The 24,346-nt window shown below is 36.5% G+C and overlaps 1 protein-coding gene across 3 annotated transcripts in view; it reads left to right on the top strand.

Moving 5' to 3' along the window:
* LOC141501859 (uncharacterized) overlaps positions 1-24,346 on the top strand; it is a 148,201-nt gene that overhangs the window by 117,890 nt on the left and 5,965 nt on the right. For all 3 annotated transcript variants that reach the window (XM_074206234.1, XM_074206232.1, XM_074206233.1), the window contains 2 exons: positions 4,130-4,290; positions 18,784-18,896. In XM_074206234.1, the coding sequence (XP_074062335.1) occupies positions 4,130-4,290; positions 18,784-18,896 (274 nt within the window). The remainder of the gene's footprint in view (positions 1-4,129; positions 4,291-18,783; positions 18,897-24,346) is intronic.

Raw genomic sequence — 24,346 nt, forward strand, 5'->3', positions numbered from 1 at the left:
CTGACCCTAAATACATAGTAGCTGTGTGACCCTGGGTAAGACACTTTACCTTGTTTGCCTCCATTTCCTCATTCATAAAATGAAATAGAAAAGGAAAGAGCAAATCACTCCAGGATCTTTCCCAAGAATCATGAAGAGTTGGACATGACTGAAAATGTATTAGTAACCAAAAAACCCAAACCATTTCCATTCTATGATGAAGCATTGGAGTAGGACTTTAGTGGAGGAGTAGAGAAATTTGAAAGCTAAATTGTTTTGAATTTATATACATAATCTCTTATTTAATCTTATTTCCATATTCATTTTGTTATCATTAAGTAGGAAAAAATTACTGTTTGGTTATCTTACAGGTAGAGTAACTGTATGACAATGGTAACCCACTCCACCAGAAATTTTCAATATTAGCATCTAATACACTTGGCTAATTTTATCAAGCCACTATCATCCCATTTTCACAATTACTTAGATAGAGGTTGTTTGATGGCATAGTGGATAGAACATAGGGACTGAGTCAGGAAGACCTTAGTTCACATTTTGCCTCAGACACTAGTTATATATGATAATTGGTAAGTCACTTAGACCTCTGTCTGCTTCAGTTTTCTCAACTGTAAAATGAGGATCATAATAACACCCACTACCCAAGGTTTTTGTGAGAATCATGGTTTTAAAGTGCCTAATTAAGTAGAGAGCATACACTAACACCTTTCTAACTAGTTCCTAAGTGGGATGACATAGGATTGGATTACTTAAACAGTTAAAATTTTCAGACTAGATAAGCAGTGATGACCTATTTTTTTTTTTTAATTCTGAGATGTCCAAATCTTTGTGGGACCTATTATGGAAGATAAATGGGAAGTGCTTTCCATTTATCTGTCCTTGGTTTCCAGGGAGTAAACTTTAAATCAAATTTTTAGCTTTGTGTCATGGCAGTGCCTTTCAGGTGGAATGAAAAGTTATGATTAAAGCCTGTGAAGGGTTGAGAACAGATAAGTGGCAAAGAGTTCTTGTCAAGAATATTATTCAGAATGTAGAGTAGACACTGAGCCAAGCAGGGACTGAAACAGGAAACAGGACAAGTTTAACCAATGTATATACATTGGGTAAAGAGCTAACCACTAATGGAGCTGTAGAGGCCAGTCACCATGAGTAGATTTTAGAGTTCTTTTTTTTTCTCAATTAGAAAAAAAGCAAGGATCAAACTGAGAGCCTTCATGTTAAATTCTGTTGCCTGCCCCTATGTTCCCACTCCCTGCCTCCTTTACTGTGATAAGTATTTGCATCACTTAGATATTCATAGATACTGTGGGTCCAAATCTAGGGTGTTGGAAGATGGAATTGCAGATAGGCCCTAAGACAGATATTTATTAACTTTATGACTCAGAGAAAGTCACTACACCATTTCTGTGCCTCAATTTCTTCAACAGTAAAATGGAAGAATTAAACTTGAAGTCTTTCAAGACACCCCTCCGAACTCTATGATCCCACAATCTAATGTGTAAATGCATTCATCTAAAAAACATGTTAGTAGGGGCAACTAGGTGGCACAATGGATAGAGCACCGGCCCTGAAGTCAGGAGGACCTGAGTTCAAATCCAGCCTCAGACACTTAATAATTACCTAGCTGTGTGACCTTAGGCAATTCACTTAACCTCGTTGTCTTGCAAAAAAAAAAAAACAAAGCAAAAAACGTATTAGTAGCAGAAAAATATTGGGTGAACTAGGCTGTCTGAAAACAGATACTCAATTGAGAAAACACTCTAGTATTTATGTAAAATTACATTCTTGCATGTATCAAACCATTACTGAAAACCCAGGTAGAAGGAAAAAGGAGATTTTCAGATTAATATTCCCTCATCAACCTCCTAACATAATCAGGAAAAAAGTGAGTGCTCATTATGTTAATGCCCCAAATACTTTAATTAGAAACACCCCTAAGTCTATTCTTATACCATCTATGTCCTTTGGACATGTACGTCTAAAGAGATGTGATTTGTGAAAGAGCAATGAACTGAGTAAAATTTAAAATGCTTCTACACTGTTGATGCCTTTCCCAAGGGTTTTCCTTCCTTTAATATGTACCAGGTATCTTAATTTGGAATATTTTAAATTCATTTCTGTTTCCAAATACATGAGTCAAAAGTCTTTAGTTCTGGGAAAGGGATTTGTAATGACTTGAATAAAACCAAATACAATGCCATACTCATTTCAAAAGGAAGTTGAGAAAACTCAACTATTAAAAAGAGAAATGGATACAGAGGGAGAGAAAGGAGTGAATGTTAAGAGCTTATCATCCAGGTTGCCAATATCAATTATACTCAACAGGCCACTTTGCTTGTGTAGGCCCGTCCTTCATAACCAAAGCCCAGACTCCTGAAATAATTCACATGGCCTTTATTTCTTCCTCATGTAGGAATGAAACCAGGCTAGAGAATTTGAGGGTCTTTGCTATTTGAAGACATTGAAACCTCAAGCAGAAGTTTCTACCTATGCTGAAATTAAATTTTTAATCCATTATCTCACTATTTCTGTTATCTCTTACCACAGATTTCTTGTCCACAGGGTTAATCAAGACTTAGTTGTCCTGGGACAGTGAGACCTCACTTCCCACCCCAGGTTATATAAGGAATTCTTCTGAAAGTATCCCATAAGATTACCACCAATTGTTATATTTTTAAGAAAGACCATCTATAGGTTCCTAGATCTCTGCATATACATGCAGGGAGAAGATAAGATACAGTGAAGGCAGTGCCAGGGGAGAAAGAAAAACTGCAGGTCAAGGACTTAAATTAGCTGTTGATTCAATTCTAAAAATCATGGACCAAGGGATGTTAAATGAGGAAGAGCATCTCATCTAACCCCCTCATTTTATAGATGAAGAAACTGAGACTAGCAAAAGAAAAAGATTCTGAATTCAAGCGCAGGTCTCCTGACTCCCCAGTTCTATACTTTTTCATTAGGAAATTGTCATGTAGCTTCACTCTATCTAGGACCACAGAAACTTGTCATGCAATCTCTCTGAATTATTAAAATAAATAACAATAACTGTAGATCAGTGTACATGTACATGTACATCAATGTAAATGTACATTCCAGAAATGTACCCTTTTGCCATTGTTAATTGAAAATAAGGCTCTCTCTCTCTGGAAGAGAAATTGTTTTCTTTTGTTAGCCTTCTAGCTGCTTAAGAGAATTATATTTATGTTTAAGGAAAAGACCAGGTAATTGAGTGAAAAGTCAGTCTCTTACCAGGGCCTCTCCAACTTTCATTTCATTGCTTTCGGACTTATCATCTTTCCTTCCCTAGATGGCCAGTGCCTCCATTCCTGGACCTTTAATTTCCCAAAAAGATTTAACCATCATGAGTCTTAGTCCCTGTGGAGTTCTGTGGATGACCCACTAAGTCTGATTTTCTTTGTTACCCCTCTGGTGCTTAGCACAGGGTAGATGCTTAATAAATGATTGATTAACTGATTGCAACTTTGGGCTAAGAGTATTAGCAGAGGTTCAATCCCAAGAATGCTGATGGCCTGGATATGAGGTACTTTGGCAGAGAACGATTTTGCAAGGCTGACTGAAGCTTCCACAGACTCGAGTAGTGGCAGATGGGCAGCTGCCTACTCTTGACTAATCATGGGGCCGGCCTTGCTGATGCTATCTACCAAATGAAGTTATAAAAAGTTTATCTTAAATCCAGGAGAAAAAAAAAAGTTCTGATTTCAAATCCTATATCCCAAACCTTCATTAGCATAGTTTTTGATTCCTCAAAAGAATTAGTAAGAGAACCTTTGATGTATCAAATATTAAGTCTTTGATGTTTCACATACATTGCCTAGAGGGATTAATTCTGATTAGAAAAGTGTAGTACATGGTCTATCTGAGTGCCATTGACTACTTGTGCATTTTTTATTAATATGCTAATGGAAACTGGCATTCTGGTAGGAAAAATACCCTGCGTCTACTGTGGCACTACAACATCTTGGACCATGTAGCTAGAGTTTTCCTAAAGGAGGACGGGGGTGGGGGGGGGAGACTAGGAGAAGAAGCCTTCCCAATATAAGAATTGAAAAATGGCTTTCTCCCCCTCAACTCACTGTATTTAATAATCTACCATATTCCATTATTTTACCAGGGCCGTCTCAGCTCTAGAGCAGAGCAAGGTTTATGTGGTTGAGCTTTTGGAGGGCAAACGTCTTAATATGACATTTCATGGGATTGGCCAGTTCAGCAATCAAGTGATATATGTGAAAATGTCTGGAGAGCAGGAGCAACAACTGCTGAGCAGAATTGCAGGTTAAGTATCTAAACATGTGTTTAAGTAAAATCATTCAAGGATGTTGATCTGAAATGTTAGGTCTATTTAAATTGTTTTTGACATTTTATGCCCTACTACACATTTTATTCTGAATATGAAAGAAAACAATGTATTCCTGAAAGAGAAAAAACTTCAAATTTTCTCCATTTGTTTTATTTGGATAATATAATTGTCCTTTTGAATTTGTGTGCTTCATCATCTCCTTAGTGCATTTTTCTTCAATCTCTGAATATCCCAGTTTCTTTTCAACCATTTTGGATGACTATTAATGGGGAAGAAATACTTGGCACAGTGTCTGAGACATAGTAGGTGTTTAATAATTGTTTGTTGACCTGATTCAAAAGGAGAAAACCAAAGAAATCCAACAGAGAGGGATGATCTGGGATGATTTGAAGGATTCACAGGACTGCCTCTGACTTCACAGTTAGATGGGAGGATCATGATCATTATTCCCCAGTGATTGAGCTTTTATCCACCCAGGGCCACAGTCTATTTTGAGAATGAGTAATTAGGCTATGATTTGAGGTATAGGTCTTTTGCATGAATGTTGATTCCAGCAATTAACCCCGTCATCATCACTCTTTAGGCCTCTAACCAGCTACTACCAGCTCTCTTCATGAGTGCTATTCTGAGAGAAGATGCTTTGGGGGCTCCTAAGAGATGGAAGGATTGATGTAGGCCTTCAAGAATAGTGTGAGGGGAGACCCCTTCTCCTTTTTCCTGACAGTACAAGTATTACATGAGACTGAAGAAGAGGAGGACTATACAAATGATTCCCACCCCCAGGATGAGTCTACTGTTGCCTCTTTTTTTTTTAACTGCTTACTATCATAGCATGAGTCAGGCCCCATATTAGTTTCATTAAACTGTATTTTCAGAGGAAAACTGCTTTTCAGAAGAAATCTCCACCTATCCATTTCCAACTTTTTGACTTTAGGGATTATAGCCCTTTTGAAAAGCAGTTGTCTTACAGTTTTAATTTTCCTTCCTTTTCTCACTCTGCAAACCCAAGCAAATTTTCTCAGAGTAGGGGAATATGCACAGCCTCTAGTGGCCCTGGAGCATGGTTCCTCACAAAGACTATCCCTTTCCAATTCTGTACCTTTCCTCAATCTTTCCAAAGTGCTCAGTAAAATAGATTATCAGCACAGTTCTTGCCAATATCCAAATATTTTCTTGATCTTGGTCTGTTTAGATTTTGTGGTCAAAATTTGCTTCTTTAAAATGTTGATTCTTTTACTCTAAGTACAGTCTTATAATGAAATTGTCTCCTATGGTGGTAGTCATCTTATCTAGTCAACCCTTAGACTTGATAGCTTAGTTACTTAGAATAGAATTACAGTAACCTCCTTGAGAGGAAACTCAAGACAATCCAAGATAGTTTTTCTTGATCTAAACTAGAGTAGAAGCAGTTACTGGATAGAAGACATAATCCCTCCATGTTACTAAGCTAACTTGCAGAATAAAGTAGAGAATGTTTGACCACAGAGCCAAGTATACCATGGAGTATTGGACAAATAGACAATGGCTCATCCAGTTACTTGTTGTTTATTAGAGGAAAAGAAGCAGCAACAATGAACTGTCCCCCACTTAAAATTCTACCTAGTGCCCCCACATCCAAGAAATTTGCCCAGTTCACTTGATGAAGATTCCAGCTGCTCAAGATCCTTAGATCCCAGTAATGGTTTTAACACAGACTCCTTATGTGAGCTAAGTCAAGGACTTCACCCATCCTCTCTGACTATACATAATAGAAGTATAGTTATATAATATTTCATATTAAAAGTATTGCATAAGTATAAATATGACATAGGAAGCATTTTGAAATGCTTTGGGAGAAAAATTTAAAAGTTTCATTATTTTTTGTTATAAAATGTCTTAATAGAATTTGGTTGCTTTTCAAACTCACGTTGTTGGAACTCATTTCTCACTTTATACTGACAAACTGCAGAGTTGAAAAATAGCAAGCCAGTTAATAGTCATTTATTAAACTCCTACTATGTGTGCTAACCTTAACCTTGCACACAACTTCATTTATTTCAGAAACTCAAAAGTGTTTGATAGGATCCCACACTAGCTAAGTCATTTCCTGGTTAAGATTTAGGCATCTTTTGAAGAGGGATAAAGTTTTGGGGTCACAAAGATACCCTGGTATTTCAATGCCTAATGTTTCAGTGTTAAACCAATGCTCTGAAACCTTAAAAGGGTTAATGCCACTGGAAAATTAGTTTTTACTTGTAATCAAGAAATACTTGAGTCAGAATTTCACTCTACCCTCTTCCATCCTCCTAAAAATTAAGAAGAGTCATCATGATTTATCTCCCAAAGGGCAGCTCATTAAAAAAGGAAAAAAGTTCAGGCTCTGGGCCAATGTGAGCAGATAGAAGACAATGCTAGGTCTCCATATAAGTAAAGCAAAGCAAGTGATTGCTGCATTTGTGAATTAGGTTATCCTAGTCATAGAATTGCTGTTGGTTTGTGAATGAGACAAAAATAATTATCGGATTTGTATCTTGGACAAAATATTAAGCCCTAGTCAGCTGTCCTTTTTATAGATAGTGCATCAGGGAATGAATTCCTGGAATATCTACCCTGAACTTGAACTGGGAGCACACCACCAGGAAGATTTCTGTCTCATTGACAGCAGGCAAGGGTTTGGTTTAAGGGGTTTAATTTAATATCTTGTGGGAAGGGGGCTGACCCTGATTGCATTTAATGGGTCTTGCATAAACAGAGAGCTCATTGATTTGCCTGTCTGCCTGAGAGACAATGCTGCATTTGGACCAGAATATTTTGTTTCCATCATCTCATTCCTCCCAACATATAGAGTTTTCATATAGTAGTTCCTTCCCTGTAATATTTGCATTTCATTTAATGTTGGGAATCTCAAAAAGTTCAGAATGTTATGTAGTCTTAGGACAAATGCTCTTCCTTCCACAACTCAAATACTCTAAAGAAAAAAAATGAAATTTTGTCTTCATCATTTGGAAACTGGTCTACATGTGCTCTTTATCTTTCTCTCTAATGTACACGTGTATATGTACCAATCCACATCACTTATTTATATAGACAAATATAGAGAGTACCATTTTCTTGAGACTGGTCATCACAATAATAGCTCAAGAGATGCTATCTGGAATAGTGGGTTTCTACCTGCCTCAGAATCAAGATGACTGGAGTTCAAGTCATAACTCTAAGACATGCTAGTTATATGACGTTGAACAAGGCACTTAACCTGTTACTGATGAAGGAGATTTAGTAAACCTAAAAGTTGCAAAATAATACAGTTGATAATCTGAATTTGAAAGGCTTTTCTTCCCTGGAAGATCTCTAAACCAATGAAATCAAAGACTGAAATCTTCTCCTTATCCTTATCCCGGGTTCCCTAAAAAGAACTCACATTTAAATAGTATTTAAAAGTTTGTAAACATCTTTGGTCCTCAAAATAATCCTGTGACCTAATATTATTGTTTAGCTCCATTTTACAGATTATTAAACTGAAGTCCAGAGGTTAAATGAATTGCCTGTGGTCATACAACTAGTAAATGTTTAAAACAGGATTATGACTTGGCTCTTTTTGACTGGTAAGTGTATCATTTCATGAGAAAGGAATTATGTTTCAGACCTAAAATTTTATTGTAAAACAGTAGTCATCAAAACCAATTGGAACTGGATAAAAAAATAGAAAACACATCAATGGAGTGACTGGCAAGGGAGAACCAGAAATAATGAAATTCATTGTTCAGCATTCTATAACCCAGAAAGCATAAATTACTTGGGAAAAATTTCCCTGCTTGATAAGAACCATTGGGAAAACTAGAGAGCAGTCTGGATAAAATTAAGCTTAGATTGACACCTTGTGCCATATAAATTCAAAATGGACACATCACCTGAATATTAAAGATAACTCCATTAAAAAATAAAATCAGATCATATACCTCTCAAAGTTATGGATAAGAGATGTCTTTTAAATCAAACAAGGCATATATGCAATTATAAATGACTACATCATTTTTATTATATGAAATGAAAAAAACTTCTACACAAACAAAGCTAATGCACCTAGTATAAGAAAGGAAACAATTAAATGGGAAATTGAAGAAGACTATGACATCAAATGAGTGATGGCATGGCATGCACATTATGTTGATTATAGTGAGGCGAATGTTGTGCAAAGCCTTCTTTCTCACTGCCTTTTCCAGAACTGTCATCACCTCATGGCCTGATCTAGTAGGAAAAAGGACTTTTGGTGATAGCCTAGATGCTGTGAGAGTCCTTGTCCTTTAGGACAAGGGGTCCCTCCCATATCAGCAAAACATCAAAGCATTTCAGTAATACCCAGCAAAATATCAATATGGTGATTTTTTTTTGGTGACTTTGCAACAACACAATATAGCTAACCTGTCTCACAAAGGTCTACTCATTAGCACAGTACATTTACAATTTTTGAAAAAGCTGAATAGCTAACCTGTTTCTTGATGGTCTAACCAACAAAAAAAGTGAATTGGTCTACTCAATTCTGCAACTATATTTCCCCCAAAACCCAAAGACTTTGATTTCCCAAAAACTGCCTGGCAGGTCAGGGGAATAATGCTATGGGATTCTAGTCAGCATAGAATTACCAACTAATAGCAACCATATAAAAAAGACATTCTTAATCACTAATAAAAAGAAAACTGCAAATCATCTTTAGAAAGAACCTTGGAGATTATCAAATACTCTGCCTTGCCTATCAGATCATCTACTGCTATTACTCTGCTCTCAAATCCTCTTGTTTTCTTTTCCTGGAAAAATTTATGACCCATTCATTCCATATTTGGACAATTCTTATTATTAAGAAGTTTCTTCTTTTATTGATGCCAAAATATTCCTCCCTATAACTTCTACTTATTGTTTCAGTTTCTATATAGATTTCAAGCAGAGTATACCTACTCCTTTTGAATGACAATTCATTAAATATTTTGAACAATCTTTCCTCCTTGTCCCCCCCAATAAGGCTTCTCCTCTCTTAAATTAAAACAATCCTTGTTTCCTCAATCAAATCCTTTACAACATAATATGCACCAACTATCTCCCCTCATCATTTTGGTGGTCTACTAGCTATGCTCCTTTGGAGCAATTTTCGTCCTACAAATATTGGATTAGAACTAATCTCAATGCCTCACATCCTAGTTGAACAAGTCAAAGTACTATTGGCCTGTCTGAAATGCTATTCAATTGTTGACCTGTCATATCCAACTCTTCATGACCCTATTTGGGATTTTCTTGGCAAAAAATACTGAAGCAGTTTGCCATTTCCTTCTCTAGCTCATTTTACAGATGAAGAAACTGAGGCAAACTGAGGGTTAAATGACTTGCCCAAAGTCACAGGGCTAGTGTCAGAGGGTGGATTTGAATTCAGGAAGCTGTCTTCCTGACTCCAAGACTCAAAATTATTTTTAATACTACTTATAATAATTATTATTAACATAATTATGATTACAATAATTATTATTATAATAACTATTAACTAACACTTACATAATACTTATATGCCAAACACTATGCTAAGTGATTTAGAAATATTATCTCATTTGATTATTACAACATCCTAGGTGATAGATTCTACTATCCCCATTTTATAGATGAAGAAATTGAGGCAAACAGAAATTAGTGACTTGTTCAAGGTCACAAAGCTAGGAAATGACTGGGGCCAAATTTGAAATCAGATCTTCCTGGCTTCAGACTAAATATTCTGTTCATTATGCCATCTAGTTGTCTAACATCTCCCATAATCTAGATGTTGTATTTTTATTTATGTATTTCTAGTTATGCATTGAAATAGTTTTTTTTGGTAGCTGAATCATACTTTTGAGCATAAGATTATAGACCTTATAGGTCATCAAGTCGAAATCCCTCATTTTACAGATAAAGAAACTGAGGCCCAGAAAGGTTACACAGATTGCCCAAGATCACCAATGAATTAACAGAACCCTGTTTCTATGACATCAAATCAAAGTACTGTTGTTTCACAATGCCTCTCACAGTGAGTTTCAGAAGAACTTAAACTCTATATTGTAGGCTGAGTCTGCTACCCTAGTTAATTTGCTTTGGTTTTGTTTTGATCAAAGATCAAGTGGAACTGGAAATGGTGGCTATGTTTATATGACTGCACTAATCTGTAGGGGTTTCCTTCCATGGAGATGTCAAAACAGGAAAGGTTGGTGGTGCAGTGGATAGAATGCTGGGCTTGGGATCAGGAAGACTAATCTTGATGACCTCCAATCTGGCCTCAGCCACTTAACTAGATCTATGAGCCTGGAGAAGACACTTCACCCTATTTACTTCAGTTCCTCATCTAGAAAATGAGTTGGAAAAGGAAATAGCAAACCACTCCAGTACCTTTGCTAAGAAAACCCCGTGACCAAACAATATCAACAGATGTCGGAACACAGCAAAGTTTAAGGGAAGAAGAATTAGACTCCCTTCCTCTTTGTATCATGAAGCCCTATGATTGTCTAAGTAATGGTTTCATAAACATTTATTAAGCACAAGACATTATTCAAAGTGAACCACAGAGTCTCTGCTCTCACAGAGTTATCTGAAAGAATTCAGCTTTTAGAAATGGTCATTAGACCCACAGATTTAGAATAGGAAAGGATGCTAGTTGTTTTCTAATACACACATACTTCCCCCATTTTGGTAACACTAAGGACCAGAGACATGAAGCGATTTGTCCAAAGTCACACAGGGAGTTGATAACTAACACTTTTCAATCAATTATTTTAGAAAAAAATGGCATTAAATGTACAGGCAACAGTCTTCTTCTAAATCAATCTTTATCCAAGAACTGCAGGATTAGTAAGACTTTCTTCAGTCATCCAAAACTCTGTTAATTTTGCTTCCATATTACCGTATAACCATTTCTACTCTCCAATCACGCTCACTAACTCATTTTCACAGGCTAAGAGAATATAGATCTTCGCTTCACACATTTTCCCTCAGTCCCCCATAACACCCTGACAAGTGGATTATATATATTCTACCAACTTCCCCATTTGAACTCTTCACTATTACTGTTGAGGAAAATACCATCCTTCCAGTGCCTCAAGATGTCAAGGTAGGAGTCATCCTGGATTCCTCACTCTCTCTCTTACCCCCCCATATCCAGTCTGTTGCCAAATTATGTCTGTCTAACCTTTATGATATCTCTCCAGTATGCCCCCTTCTCTCCTTGGACATTGCCACCCCTCTAGTGCAGGCCCTTATCACCTCACACCTAGATTACTGTAATAGCCTACTGGTGGGTCTGGCTGCCTCAAGTCTATCCCTTCTCCAATCTTTACTTCATTCATCCACTAAAATGATTTTCCTAAGATATAAATCCAACCATATTACCCTCCCTCCAACTCAAATTCCAGTGGTTCTCTATTGCCCCCAGGATCAAATACAAAACACTGCCATTCAGAGCCTTTCACTAACTAAACTCATCTACCTTTCTTTACTGTCTGTTACACACTTCAATTTAGTGGCACTGGCCTCCTTCTGTTCCACAGACAAGATACTCCATCTCTTAACTCTAAGCATTTTTTCTGATCCTTCCCCCATGCCAGGAATGGTCTCCCTCTGCTCTGATTACTGACCTCCTTGACTTCCTTTAAAATCTTCTTACAGGAAGCCTTCCCCAACTTTTCTTGATTCCAGCACTTTCCTTATTTTAATTATTTCCTATTTATGCATATTATAGCTCATATCTTATGCATATACATATGTATATATATATGTATTTTATATCTTCCCACTTATGTATGATGTAACTCATATCTATATACATATACATATATACATACATGCATATATGTATTTATGTATTTTATTTTTGTTTACCTGATTAGATTGTGAGATCTTTAAAGGCAGAGACTGTTTCTTGCTCTTTTTGTATTCCCAGCTTTTTAAATTCAGTGACCTGGTACATAATTGACAATAAATGTTGCTTACAATATAGATAATATATTGTATATATATTATATGTTTATAGGATCACAGACTTAGAATTGGAAGAAATCTTAAAAAGTCAAATAGCCCCATAGTAACACTTTTATAGCTCAAGAAACTGAGACCCAGAGAGATTAATCAATCCACCCAACATTAAGTCAAGTCAATAAACATTTATTAAGCTTCCTGTATTTGTCAGATACTAACCTAAGGGTTGAGGGATACAAAAAAAAGAAAAGAAAAATATAGTTTCTACCCTAAAGAAGTTCACGGTCTGATGTGCAAACAATTAGCTTCAAAGACAAGATAGATATAAAATGACTCAGAGATGATGGAAAAAAAGGAAAGAATTAAATAAGCAAGAAGGGGAATCAGGAAAGATTTATTTTAGTAGAAAGAATTTTAGCTGGGACTTGAAAGAAGCCAGGTCAATCTTGAAACAGAAATGAGACACAGATAATGATAGACCCATTATTTGAGCTTAGGTCCTCCAATGGATATTTAAATGTGTGTGTGTGTGTGTGTGTGTTTGTGTGTGTGTATTTATATATATGGGTATATATGCTAATATCCATATGGAGTTGCACTCCTGCACAGTCCAGTATGCATATAGTTATAGAGTGTATGTGTGCCTGTATATATAAGGCTAGACATAGCTATACATACATACATATAATACACATAACTAAAAAAATGTATTATATGCTAAACATTGCAGTGGGGAGATCTTTTTTGTTGTTGCTGTTTTTACAATGCAATGGAGTTAAGTGGCTTGCCCAAAGTCACATACCTAAGTAGTTATTAAGTATCCAAAGTCAGATTTGAACTCAAGTACTCCTAACTCCAAGACTAGTTCTCTATCCACTTAAACCACCTAGCTACCCCGGGGAGGGGATCTTAACCTCTGATATCATCAGTGTGTAAAATCTAGTCTGTAAACTCCTTCCATAAAGCTTCTATCCTTAGAACATCAAGAAGTTATAATGATCAATTATTAAGCATCTACTATTAGGCATTGTGCAAAGTGCTGCAGATACAAAAATAGGCAAAAGATAGTCTGTCCATAGAGAGCTAACAATCTAAAGGGAGACATATCTGATTGCTTACAAAGTCAAGGAGGGGAGAAGGGAGGGAAAGAAGGAAGGATAGAATTTGGAACTCAAATGTGAAAAAGAAAACAAAAGTCAGAAATTGTTTTAACATGTAATTGGAGGAAAAAAATAAAATATTATACATTAGGGGAAAAAAAGAAATCTAATGGGAGAGATAACATACAAGAAATATATATGAAAACAAAGCAAGTTATTTATAGGATAGATTTGAAAATAATCCAAAAGGAAGCCACTGGAATTAAAAGGGAATAGGGAAGTATGCTTGTAGAAGGGAGGAGTTTAGTTGGAATTTAAAAGAAATCATGGAAATTAGTAGTCAGATCACTGGAGGGAGACCATTTCAAGTGTGGGAGATAGCCAGAGATAATGCTTGGGACATCAAGATAGAGTATCTTGTTCATGAAAACAACCAGAAGACGTGTCATTTGGTTAAAGGGTATGAGTTGGGGAATAAGGTGTAAAAAACCTAGAGAGCTAAGATGGGGCTAGGTTATAAAAGACTTTGAATGCTCAAAGAGCATTTTTTTTTTGTTCCTAGAAATAATAAGGAAGGAGCCACTGCAGTTTATTGAGTAGAAAGATGATATTATTGGACTTTTGCTTTAAGAGGATCACTTTAGAGCCTGAATGGAGAATGTCTTGGAGTGAAGAAATATTTGAGGCAGGTAGCCCAAATCCCTCAGTCAGTATGAGTAGAGGCAGGCCTTGACTCCAGGTTTTTCTGAAACAAGCATGGTGCTTTATCTACTATTTCATTCTGCTTCTTTAATTGTTGTTGTTGTTCAGTCATTTTTCAGTTGCTCTGACTCTTTCTGACCCTGTATAGGGTTTTCTTGGCAAAGATACTGGAGTTATTTGCCATTTCCTTTTCCAGCTCATTTTACAGATGAGGAAACTGAGGCAAACAGATGAAGTGATTTGCCCTTCTAATAAGTATTTGAGGCAACATTTATGCAGGTTTTCCAGACTCTAAACTCAGGGGTCTAACCACTCTACCACCTAACTTCTTAAATATATTGTAGATAATACTTGTATTGAAGCAGAGGAACTCTGAGCCCAGAGAAATGTTGTAACTCTTTTGTATTTGTAAACAAATCTTGTAATTTTCTTTTATGACTGAAGTGTTTTTGATTCTGTATTGGCTTTTTAGAAACCCCTCCAGGTATCCCTGTGTCTAGACTTGGTGGGTATCTACATGTCTGACCTTGGTCACTTCCTTGGTGCAGCAATACTACCTTACCATCAGGCATCAGCCATTTCTTAAGAACTGTTCCTGCGACATATGCGGTAGACTACCAATTATGAAATCATGAATATGGGCTTCAGGAGAAGAGGGATAAGGATCTATATGGGTTTATTTTGACTGAAGAAATCACCAGACTCTCTGACTCAGTAGGGTAAGAAAAGGTGTAGACTTTATTCATAGATTGCACAGGTTACTACAAAAAATTCACAGGTTGCTAAAGGGGGAAAAAAAGTGAAGACAGGAAACCACTGATCCCTAAGCAACTGTGAGTTAAGGAAAGGAGAGACTAATGGGCAGGAAACCACTGATTCCTAAGAGGATGAAATTAAAGGAAAGAACAACTTAGACCTAAACCACTATGAGAGATTGGGCAGTAAAGAAAGATATAGGAGCAAACTTCTGTGCCTGGGAGCATGGATTTAATGGGAGTCCTTGACAAGGGCAAGTTACTTTACTAAAAGTTCATTGTCCTCATCTCATAGTTTGAACAATGAGATGGGGAGAGAACAGTGTTATACACATGGCAAGTAAAGAGGGGAAAAATTATATTTCTCTTAACATTTCCTCTACTTCAATATGTAATAGAAATCTGTACATGGACTAACTGTCTGGTAATGAGTCTTTCCCAATTTAACTAGGCTCTTAAGTGACAGAAATACAACATTTGTCACAGGACACAAACATGAAATCTCTCTACTTTTTAGTGCCTCACAGAACTTCTTAGTTGCTAACAGAGCCTCTAAGAACCCGGGGCCACCTCAAAGGAAATGAGAGGGAATCAGACTTTAAAGGAAGGTAGGAGCTATTGAGAGAAAGCAAATACCAATGATAAGCCTACTTCACAGTCAAGAAGATATAAGTTCAAGTCATGATTTCATACTGACTTTATGACATTGGGCTTAGTCACTTATGGTCTCCAGGCCTAGGCAATTCTCTAAATCTATTAAATGCCAAAATATTTTCCCCCACTGGGATTTCTCCATGCTAAAAACATTTTCCCCCAGTGGGATTTCCCTATGCTGATGAAATCAGAAGTCCTGACCAAGCCTCCCTAAATTAATAGAATATTTTATATGAATAAAAATTTAATTCCAGTCTATATCTACTAAGTAATTTCATAATTTGGAAACATAAGCTTCATATTTGGACTGGATCTTACTCCTGAAAAGGGTACTCACTCTCTAACATTGTAAGGGCAAGAGGCAGGCCTCACCCCTTTTCTGGAGTGAAAACAACAGGTAAAGGGTGCACTTGAATAAAAAAATAAAACTTAAGTCTAGGTAAATACTAATTCCTCACCAAATTCCTTATCTTTCTTTCAGAAGACCAAAGACCTCAGGAGGGTAATGTCTTGACTTGCAAGTGAATAGGATTTTAAGTGAGGCAGAGCTGTGCAGTCATCAATCTCATTCTTTCCTCCACAGTCATGGGAGTCCAGGGTCACATAGGACAGGATGACTGGCAATGACCCCAGATGGAGACCATGGACTTTTTAAGCTAAGGTCTTTCTCAATCTGTTTGTCTGAGGCAACATCCATTCAGTAATTAAAGTCTAGATAAGAACAGAGGCCAAAGATACCTTAGTTTGCTTTCACAAAATAATCAAACTGGAAGGGGAAGACCCTCAAAGTTTCTGGACAGAATAGAAATAATTGTTATTCACCTGACTCTGAACTCTCAAAATCCAATGAAAGAGGTTTAAAGGCATAGTCAGGTTGTTCCATTTGAATGACAATGGGTTTTATCAAAAAACAGAACAGAGGAACCCAGAGAATGTGAACAGAGAAGTTTAGTGGATCTTGGGGAGCCTGATCCTGACAGCATCAGAAGAGTGAGTTCCAAATCTCAGTAGCAACCAACGGTAACAGCACCAAGAACTCAAAAATATAACAGTAATCTCACACAAGTGAAATGAGATGAAGCCAGATTCGTCTTTTGTGTGTGTGTGTGTGGGTCTGTTATCAGTTTGGATGTATACTAGGAAAAGCTGTCTCTCTGAATGGAAACCTAGCCAAGTTGAGGAAGTATTTGAAAACTGGAATCTCTTTGCTTGGAGATCTTTAAAAGTAGCAGAAATATCTATTAGGCAGAAATTATTTAGAGTAAACTAACCTCAGTGCACGAAAATGGGTTAAATGGCCTCTCGATATTCTTTTGGGGTCTCTGATTTTATGGCTACTGGACTGAATATTTTTCCCTCAGAAGTGTGCTTGACTAATAGAAGAGGTAAGTGCTCTCAAGCTGTCTGAACAAGTACCACTAGGAGAGGCGCAGCAGTTACCCTCTTCTTATTCTCCCAATATGCCTGAACTTTTATTTGCTCATCTTCTGAATCAGAGATTTGCACTATGAATGAGTCATGGGCCCTGGAGGATCTGCCAGCTGCAGCAGAGATGGTTTGACTCTACATAAATTGAACTAGCTATCAGACAATCAGTGTAAATGTCTTTTTTTTCCTTTTCAATCCAGGTAGAAATTTCTAACCCATTTTCATAATCCCCAAATGTCTTGAGAACTCTTCTCATTTATTTGGTGAGTTCTCCTAATTTTTAACATGCCTTCACTTTATAAAAGAGCTGTTTCTTCTCTCAGATGTTAATTTTTCATCTAAGTTTTAAACACCTTCAGAGATTATGGAACTGGAGGGGGAAAAAAGCTGTAGAAATTACTCCAGACTCTATAGGTAGCTAGGTGGTACAGTGGATAGAACCTTGGCCTTGAGTCAAAAAGACCTGAGTTTCACTCAGACCTCACATTATTGCATGTCACTGGGCGAGTGCCTCAGTTTCCTTATCTGTAAAATGAACTGGAGAAGGAAATGGCAGATACTCCACTATCTTTGCTAAGAAAATCCCAAAGGGAGTCACAAAGAGTTTGTCACAACTGGACAACAAAAACAACTTCTTTGTGTTCCCAGGTCACATTCCAGCCCTCAAGAAACTGAGTCCCAGAGAGTTGATGTAAACTTGGCTGAGATTACAATGTCAGTTAGTGGTGAAACAAGGACTAAAATTGGGGTCTTCTAACTCCCAATCCAGTGTTCTTTTTGTCACCCATCATGCTTCATCCTTGGGGAACCTGGTAAACTTGATGTTTGGCTATTCTGGTGGGGGGAGGGTTCAAGCATTTTGAAACAAAAAATAACAAAAGTTTAATTGCAAGAGGTGAAAAATTACTAAGGTCCAATATCATCTCTGTAGGTGAAGTTGAAATGCTTTTCTGTATCAAATCACCACTTCTGAAACAGAGGCACCTGTCAGAACCCTCCTGCTCAGTTAATCAACAAGTATTATTTTGATCACAGATGATGAGCCTAGTACTATGCTAGTCCTATAACTCTTAAGATATAATCCTTTTAATCAGTGAGCTTAAAGATAATGCCAACATGTCTCTAAAGCAAGCCCATACTCCCAGATTAAACTAGATTAAAATGTAATTGGGAAATATTTACCTAATAAATAACCCAATGGAACATAGATAATGTTAACATGTTTTCCAAATCAATATGCATATGCATTCAGTGACCCCCTTTTTCTTTGAGTTTGAAACCACTATTCTAAAGTGAGTTCAATGAATTTCTGAGATCCCTTTCTCCAACCAAAAGAACCCAACCATTGGATGCCAGTCTTGGCCATCTATATTTTTAACACATTTATTTCTTAATGTTAGCATATTCCTTTGTTCTTTATGTAAAAGAAGGAAAATTGTTCCTATAATTTATATCATCTCTAAATTTTCCATCTGTAGTTGCAAACCATTGTCCAAGACAATCTCTGCATTGAATCCAATTGAGGTAGAAGCACAGTGGTAGGAACCAGGGAGGATTTATCTACCAAAGCTTCAACCCTCTGCATATGCCAATTATATCATGGCACAATTCATAGATTCCATGTCATTTCCATCATCTGAACTCACTAACTTGTCATCAGTTTAAATTTTCTTGATGAATACAAATATTCATTTCATATTTTGAATTTTTATTTTAAATATGTGACAGCTGTGAAAATGTAAACTTTAGCTACTCAATCAGTCATAATCATATGTTACAACTAATGAGATATTTTGATAAAAGACAATGATGCAGCATATGCTCCTTCCGGACTGCACCTAAAGATAAGTACGAATTGCTTGTTTATCAGAGGTCGTGGAGAAATCTTTTCAGGAAATGAACATTGACATCACAGGTAGCAAGGACTTCAGACCACATCTGACCTTCCTGAAGCTATCCAAAGTACCCTCCCTGAGGAGAAAGGTAATTAAGTTAATTCTTTCTACTAAGAATTCTTTTTTTCACTTTCCACTCTATTTTCTTCTTTATGGTTAAAAAAAATAATAATTTTTCAAAATAGGTTGTTCTTGGTTTCTGTATATATGTATGTATGCATACATACACACATTCAGATATGTTTGTATGAATGTGTCAATATTTAAGTATGTGTGTGTTTACATTTTTTTTTGAGGTTGGGTCTCCCTCTCTCACTCTGACTGGAAGTATGATGACTACACACAGGCTTGAGCCCACCCACTGCCTACCTGTGCTGAGCTCCTATATGCAACCTCAGCTGATTCATACCCCCTTAGGCAGCCTAACATCTACCTCCCTCCACCCTCCTTCAGAGGTTTATCATATTAATGCAAGATTTTGTGTAGATACTAAACCTGTTCTAGCCCTACTCAGAACTCCCCAATTCATGGGATCCGCCAACATCAGTCTCCCCTGTAGCAAAGACTATAGTTGTGTACTATAGCATCTTATGTGTTCTCAATTAATTGAAAATGATGCCACTGTCATTGTGTTCTAGTAGGGCTAATGGATTGCTCTGAATTGTCTACCATCTTATACCCTATAATTGACCTTATAATTACAGAAGCTGATGCTCAGGTGTGCTGGGGTGAATTTTGTGGCCATAAGAGAGTTAGTCTCAGTAGCAAGGTAGCTACTCCAAGTGGGAAGTGAATCCTGGCCTCATTAACTTCAAAGCAAAACCAACGATACCAACAGGACTCTTTCCAGCAACTGGCAATATATTTAAACTCCTATCCTTGTGATGACATCTCAAAGGATGAAAGTGAAATGGTTTCACTTAGGGATCTTCAGACGTGAAAGACACCAAGCATGTCCTTAATGTGTGTAGCTTGAGACCTAATGTGATTCTATATTTACTTTTGTGGTCAAGATTTCCTGTTATATCGGAATTGTGAAGTCATTCACTTCCATTATCAGACTGAGACTGGGGAAAGCATTTAGCTTGAGTGAGGGGGGAGGGGGGGAGAGGAGGGGGAGATTAATATGTTGGTATCCAGACTGCAGAGTATTTTTTTTACAATTATAAATATTATATGAAGTGCTGATGTAACCTTTACTGCAGCATGACATGGGATTTGGCTGTTTTTATGACTTATGCTGAAGGTAAGAAACAAGTCTCTGATTAGATTAGTCTTCTCCCCAGCAGACTATTGTCCTTCACATTTGCAAGAACACTCTTTTATTTATTGGATCAATCTAATACATACCCAACCACCAAATAACATCTATCCAAACCAGAAAATGTGGTGCAATAAGAAATTCCCATTTATTCTTGAATCCTAAGTCTCTATGCTTTAATATTGACTTGGCTAAGCAATACATAAAATGTAAAGTGTTGAACACCACATACTCAGTGCTATTGTCTTTATGTGAAGAATTAAATTTAAGTTCCATTCATGTTGCATAGAAAGGAAAAAGTAATAAGATTTTAATGTCTTAAGTTGTTAGGATTGCAGATAGCTAAATACAGTAAACTTAAAGGGAAATTTAGCTCTAAGGAATAAAATTAGGGTTTTTTCTTTCTGTTTTTTATTTAGTAAGGTAATTATTTGTGAAAAAAAATTGAATTGGATTAAATTCAATGATTTTCAGGGAGTTAAACTAAGTTGGAAGGGTTGAGGTATCTACCATCACTTTTTTCCTATCCTGTTCTGTTGGTGAGCAGCTTCATAGACTACACTCTGTCATTATGAATTAATTCTCTATTTGGGTGCTTACACCAAACTTTCAAAAATTAATGTCTTTAAATAACATTCATTTAGTAATTAAAGAATGTCAATTTGCCTTTTAATGACTTTTATAATAGAATCACTTAATAGCAGGATTGTGAGGTTTAACCTTTAAAAAATTAGTAACATCTGTCAGATAAAAATTAAAAAGAAAAGCATAAGTAGAGCTGAAAATTAAAATGGCCCATTGCTAAGAATCAAGGGAGATTCCATGTACCACAAGAGATATGATGTCAAGCAAATAAGGCACCAAAATATTGTTCTAGCTATTATGATGCCATCTACTGGCTGTAATTACATTTTTATACACTGCAGCATCACTCTAAGTACAGTAGTATTAGAGAGGATATTGAAGTCTTAGTGCAGTATTAGAGAGGATATTTAAGTCACCCACATGTAAAGTTATAACATCTTGTTTCATTTTCAAGGCTGTATTCGTGGAGTTCTGTGGTGAATATCATTCCTTGAAAGGGCAAAGCTGCATTCTCCACTTCAGCCTCCATTTTTTTTAAGCCTGCCATGAATATAAAGACTTTTCTTTACATTTTAGTTGTATTTGCAAAAACCCAAAGCTACTATTCACCAAAGATTCTGTGTGGTAGGTGAATAGGAGGGTTATTGCTTCAACAAGTCCAATTCTTTCCAGATGTACTGCCATGTATTGACAACTGGATATGGTTCCTTTGTGATTGTACCTTAATACATTTTGCAAAAGCAGTCAGATTCCAGCTGCTTACCACATAGGATGTGGGAAGTAAGTCAAATGGCATGCTTCATGTACTATGGAGTACCATGTAGACAGTCTCCATCTGCATTTCTGTGTTTAAGGATAACCACACTGGTGTCCAGAATAAATAGAACCCTCAGGGTTCTACAGGATTCAATTCTTCACATTCCATACTTGTAATTTCTAGCAGAAGGATCCTTTGAAGCAAAACTATGTTAGCTACTTGTATAAATATTGGGGAAGGATTCTGGATTAAAGTAGCATTGCCAGGGGCGGCTAGGTGGCACAGTAGATAAAGCACTGGCCCTGGAGTCAGGAGTACCTGAGTTCAAATCCGACCTCAGACACTTAATAATTACCTGTGTGGCTTTGGGCAAGCCACTTAACCCCATTGTGTACAAAAACCTAAAAAAGAAGAAAAAAGAAAATAGCATTGCCTCTGGATTTTATAATTGGGGGGAAATTAATGTCTATGGACAGTTCCCCTGAAGTTTCACAAATACAAATTTATCATATGGGTTTCCTTTCAATTAAAAGGTTAAGGTACAGCCAATGTGGTTCTCTTAAGTTGACATAAGCAGTATACCAAAGCTTCCTGCTTGTCATTCAAAAATAGAGTTCACCAAAGGAAAAGAAAACCAAAGTGGCCCCTGTCTCAAGGTTACAGGGAAGGCATGCTAGTTAGTTGATTCATACCAGATTTCCTGCTCAACTGTTAATGAGAAGACTAAGGGTAACCTTCTAGGATGCAAGAAAATGGTGAATCATTTCGTGTAAGACAGGAAATTAGATCCTAGTCAAGAGTCCAGCAAAGGGGACTTCTCAACATAGAAAGGCAAAGGAAAGGATGCCTTTCAGTAGTGAGGGATCAGGTGGAAGTAAGGGGGAGAGCTTGCCATTTGGGAAACACTAACAAAATAGCATGGAACCTGTGCTATATCCATATAATTATTTGCCATAACTGTTTGGCTTGTCTTTAGGGCTCTCCTCACAAATTGTACATAAAAATGTAAGAATCAATCTGCTTCAAATCAAGAAAAAATGAGAGAGAAAATGTTTCCCTCAAAAAAAAAAAACCCCAGACTACCAAATGCAAATTGTAACAATGCTTGGTTCTTAATTAAACTGAACCAACTGGAAAACATGTGATATATTTTAGAGGCTGTCTTTGCATTCTGTTTCACAATAGGAATATCTCAGATTCTGGAAAGTGACTCTTCATGATGCAGGTAAAGCCAATTTTTAAAAGTACTATATTTTTTGATATACAGACCGAGCTTCAACTCAATCTTACTGCAGTTAATAACAAACTGTTTTGGTGGTGATAACAAAGCCTTGGATTTTATAGCTTTTTTATAAAATATTTTCATAGGATCAATGAGGCTATTTACATATACACATATGCATATTGTCTGTATGTATATGTGTGTATGTACATTCCACATATAGCATACTTCTATCTGTCTATATTTATATGGACATGTGAATGTGGGTATATACAATATATATGGATATATAAGTATATTACACATATGGGTATATACACACAAATATATATCCACATATATAATAATACATATACATGTGAGTATGTGTATTTTATATGTACATGTATAAAATGTGATTGATCCTATGAAAGTGCTTTTTTAAAAGTTATAAATCTGAGGTTTTGTTATCACCATCAAAGTAATTTATTATTAGCTGCAGTAAAGTCTTTTTAGTTGAAACTTGATCTGTATGGAAATAAATATAGTACTTTAAAATTTGATTTTACCTATACATAGAGAGCAATAAGGAAGGATTGTATTGTTAGGGATAGAAGGATTCTATTGTAGGGGACTGGGACTTTGATTTTCCTCATCCATTGGATATAAATTTTGTTTAACCTGGACTATTATGGATCAGTCAGGAGGTAGGGTGATTTTCTTGCACTATAGTTAATCATAGTTTATGTGCTGGCTATAGAAAGGACAGTCAATTTCAGAGTTTCCAAATTCTGTTATGAATTAAAACTATATTATTCCCCCTTCTTCTGGTCTCAATTTGAATTCCAACAGAAGATCTGTAGTTGACAGCATTTAAAAAAAGTTGTTGTTCTGCCTCACCTAGAAGAAGCCCTAAAGGTGCTCTAGTCCAACTGACTTATTTTATAAATGACAAATCTGACATACTGGATGGTTAAGTGACTTCTGCAAATCTCCACAAGTGGTAAGTGACAGAGTAGATTCTGAACATGTGGTTTCTGATTCCAAATCCATTGCCCTTTCCATTACAGCATGGTTGAAGAGAGAATAGTACTGCCTAATCAAAAGAAAAAATTCATGATTTCTTCTCATCATTACCACTTAGAATCACTTTCAATCTTACTAATGTCATTTCTCATCAGCCTTGGCCTACCTTCACAAAATAAGTTATAAATTCTCCCAAGAAACCAAGGCATTGAACTATTTCAGAGAATAAGAAAGCACCAGGTTCCTTTCTCCCCCTTCTGGAAAAGTATAAGAAGAGCAGACTGTGCCATACTGGGAGGCAGATGCTCTGGCACTGGGCAGTTAGATCATGCTACAAAACCATAAGCTTTCCTTCAAAGATTGGGCCAGAGGCAAGGAATACAGATTTCTGATAAGGAGTTGTAGTTTTACAAGAAAAGAAGTCTCATACAATGGTCAGCAATTAAAATGACCCAGATGTTTGTAATTTTTTTTACCCCTCTTCTGGAACAACTAGTACTTTTTACATTTTTGTTTGGGTGAACTTTTCTTAGTTATCAAGTTATTCCTAAATCAGATTTCTAACTGCCCAGTATCCTGTATGTGACAGCCTATTTTCTCCTTGAAAGGCTCTCTGTTTATTCCTTTCATATAATTGGATCACAATATAATTTATCACCAATTAATAAATAATGTCTTTGGATATTATAACTTAGGTTTCCTCTTTTC

This window comes from Macrotis lagotis, chromosome X, assembly GCF_037893015.1.
Source record: "Macrotis lagotis isolate mMagLag1 chromosome X, bilby.v1.9.chrom.fasta, whole genome shotgun sequence".
Lineage (NCBI taxonomy): Eukaryota > Metazoa > Chordata > Mammalia > Peramelemorphia > Peramelidae > Macrotis > Macrotis lagotis.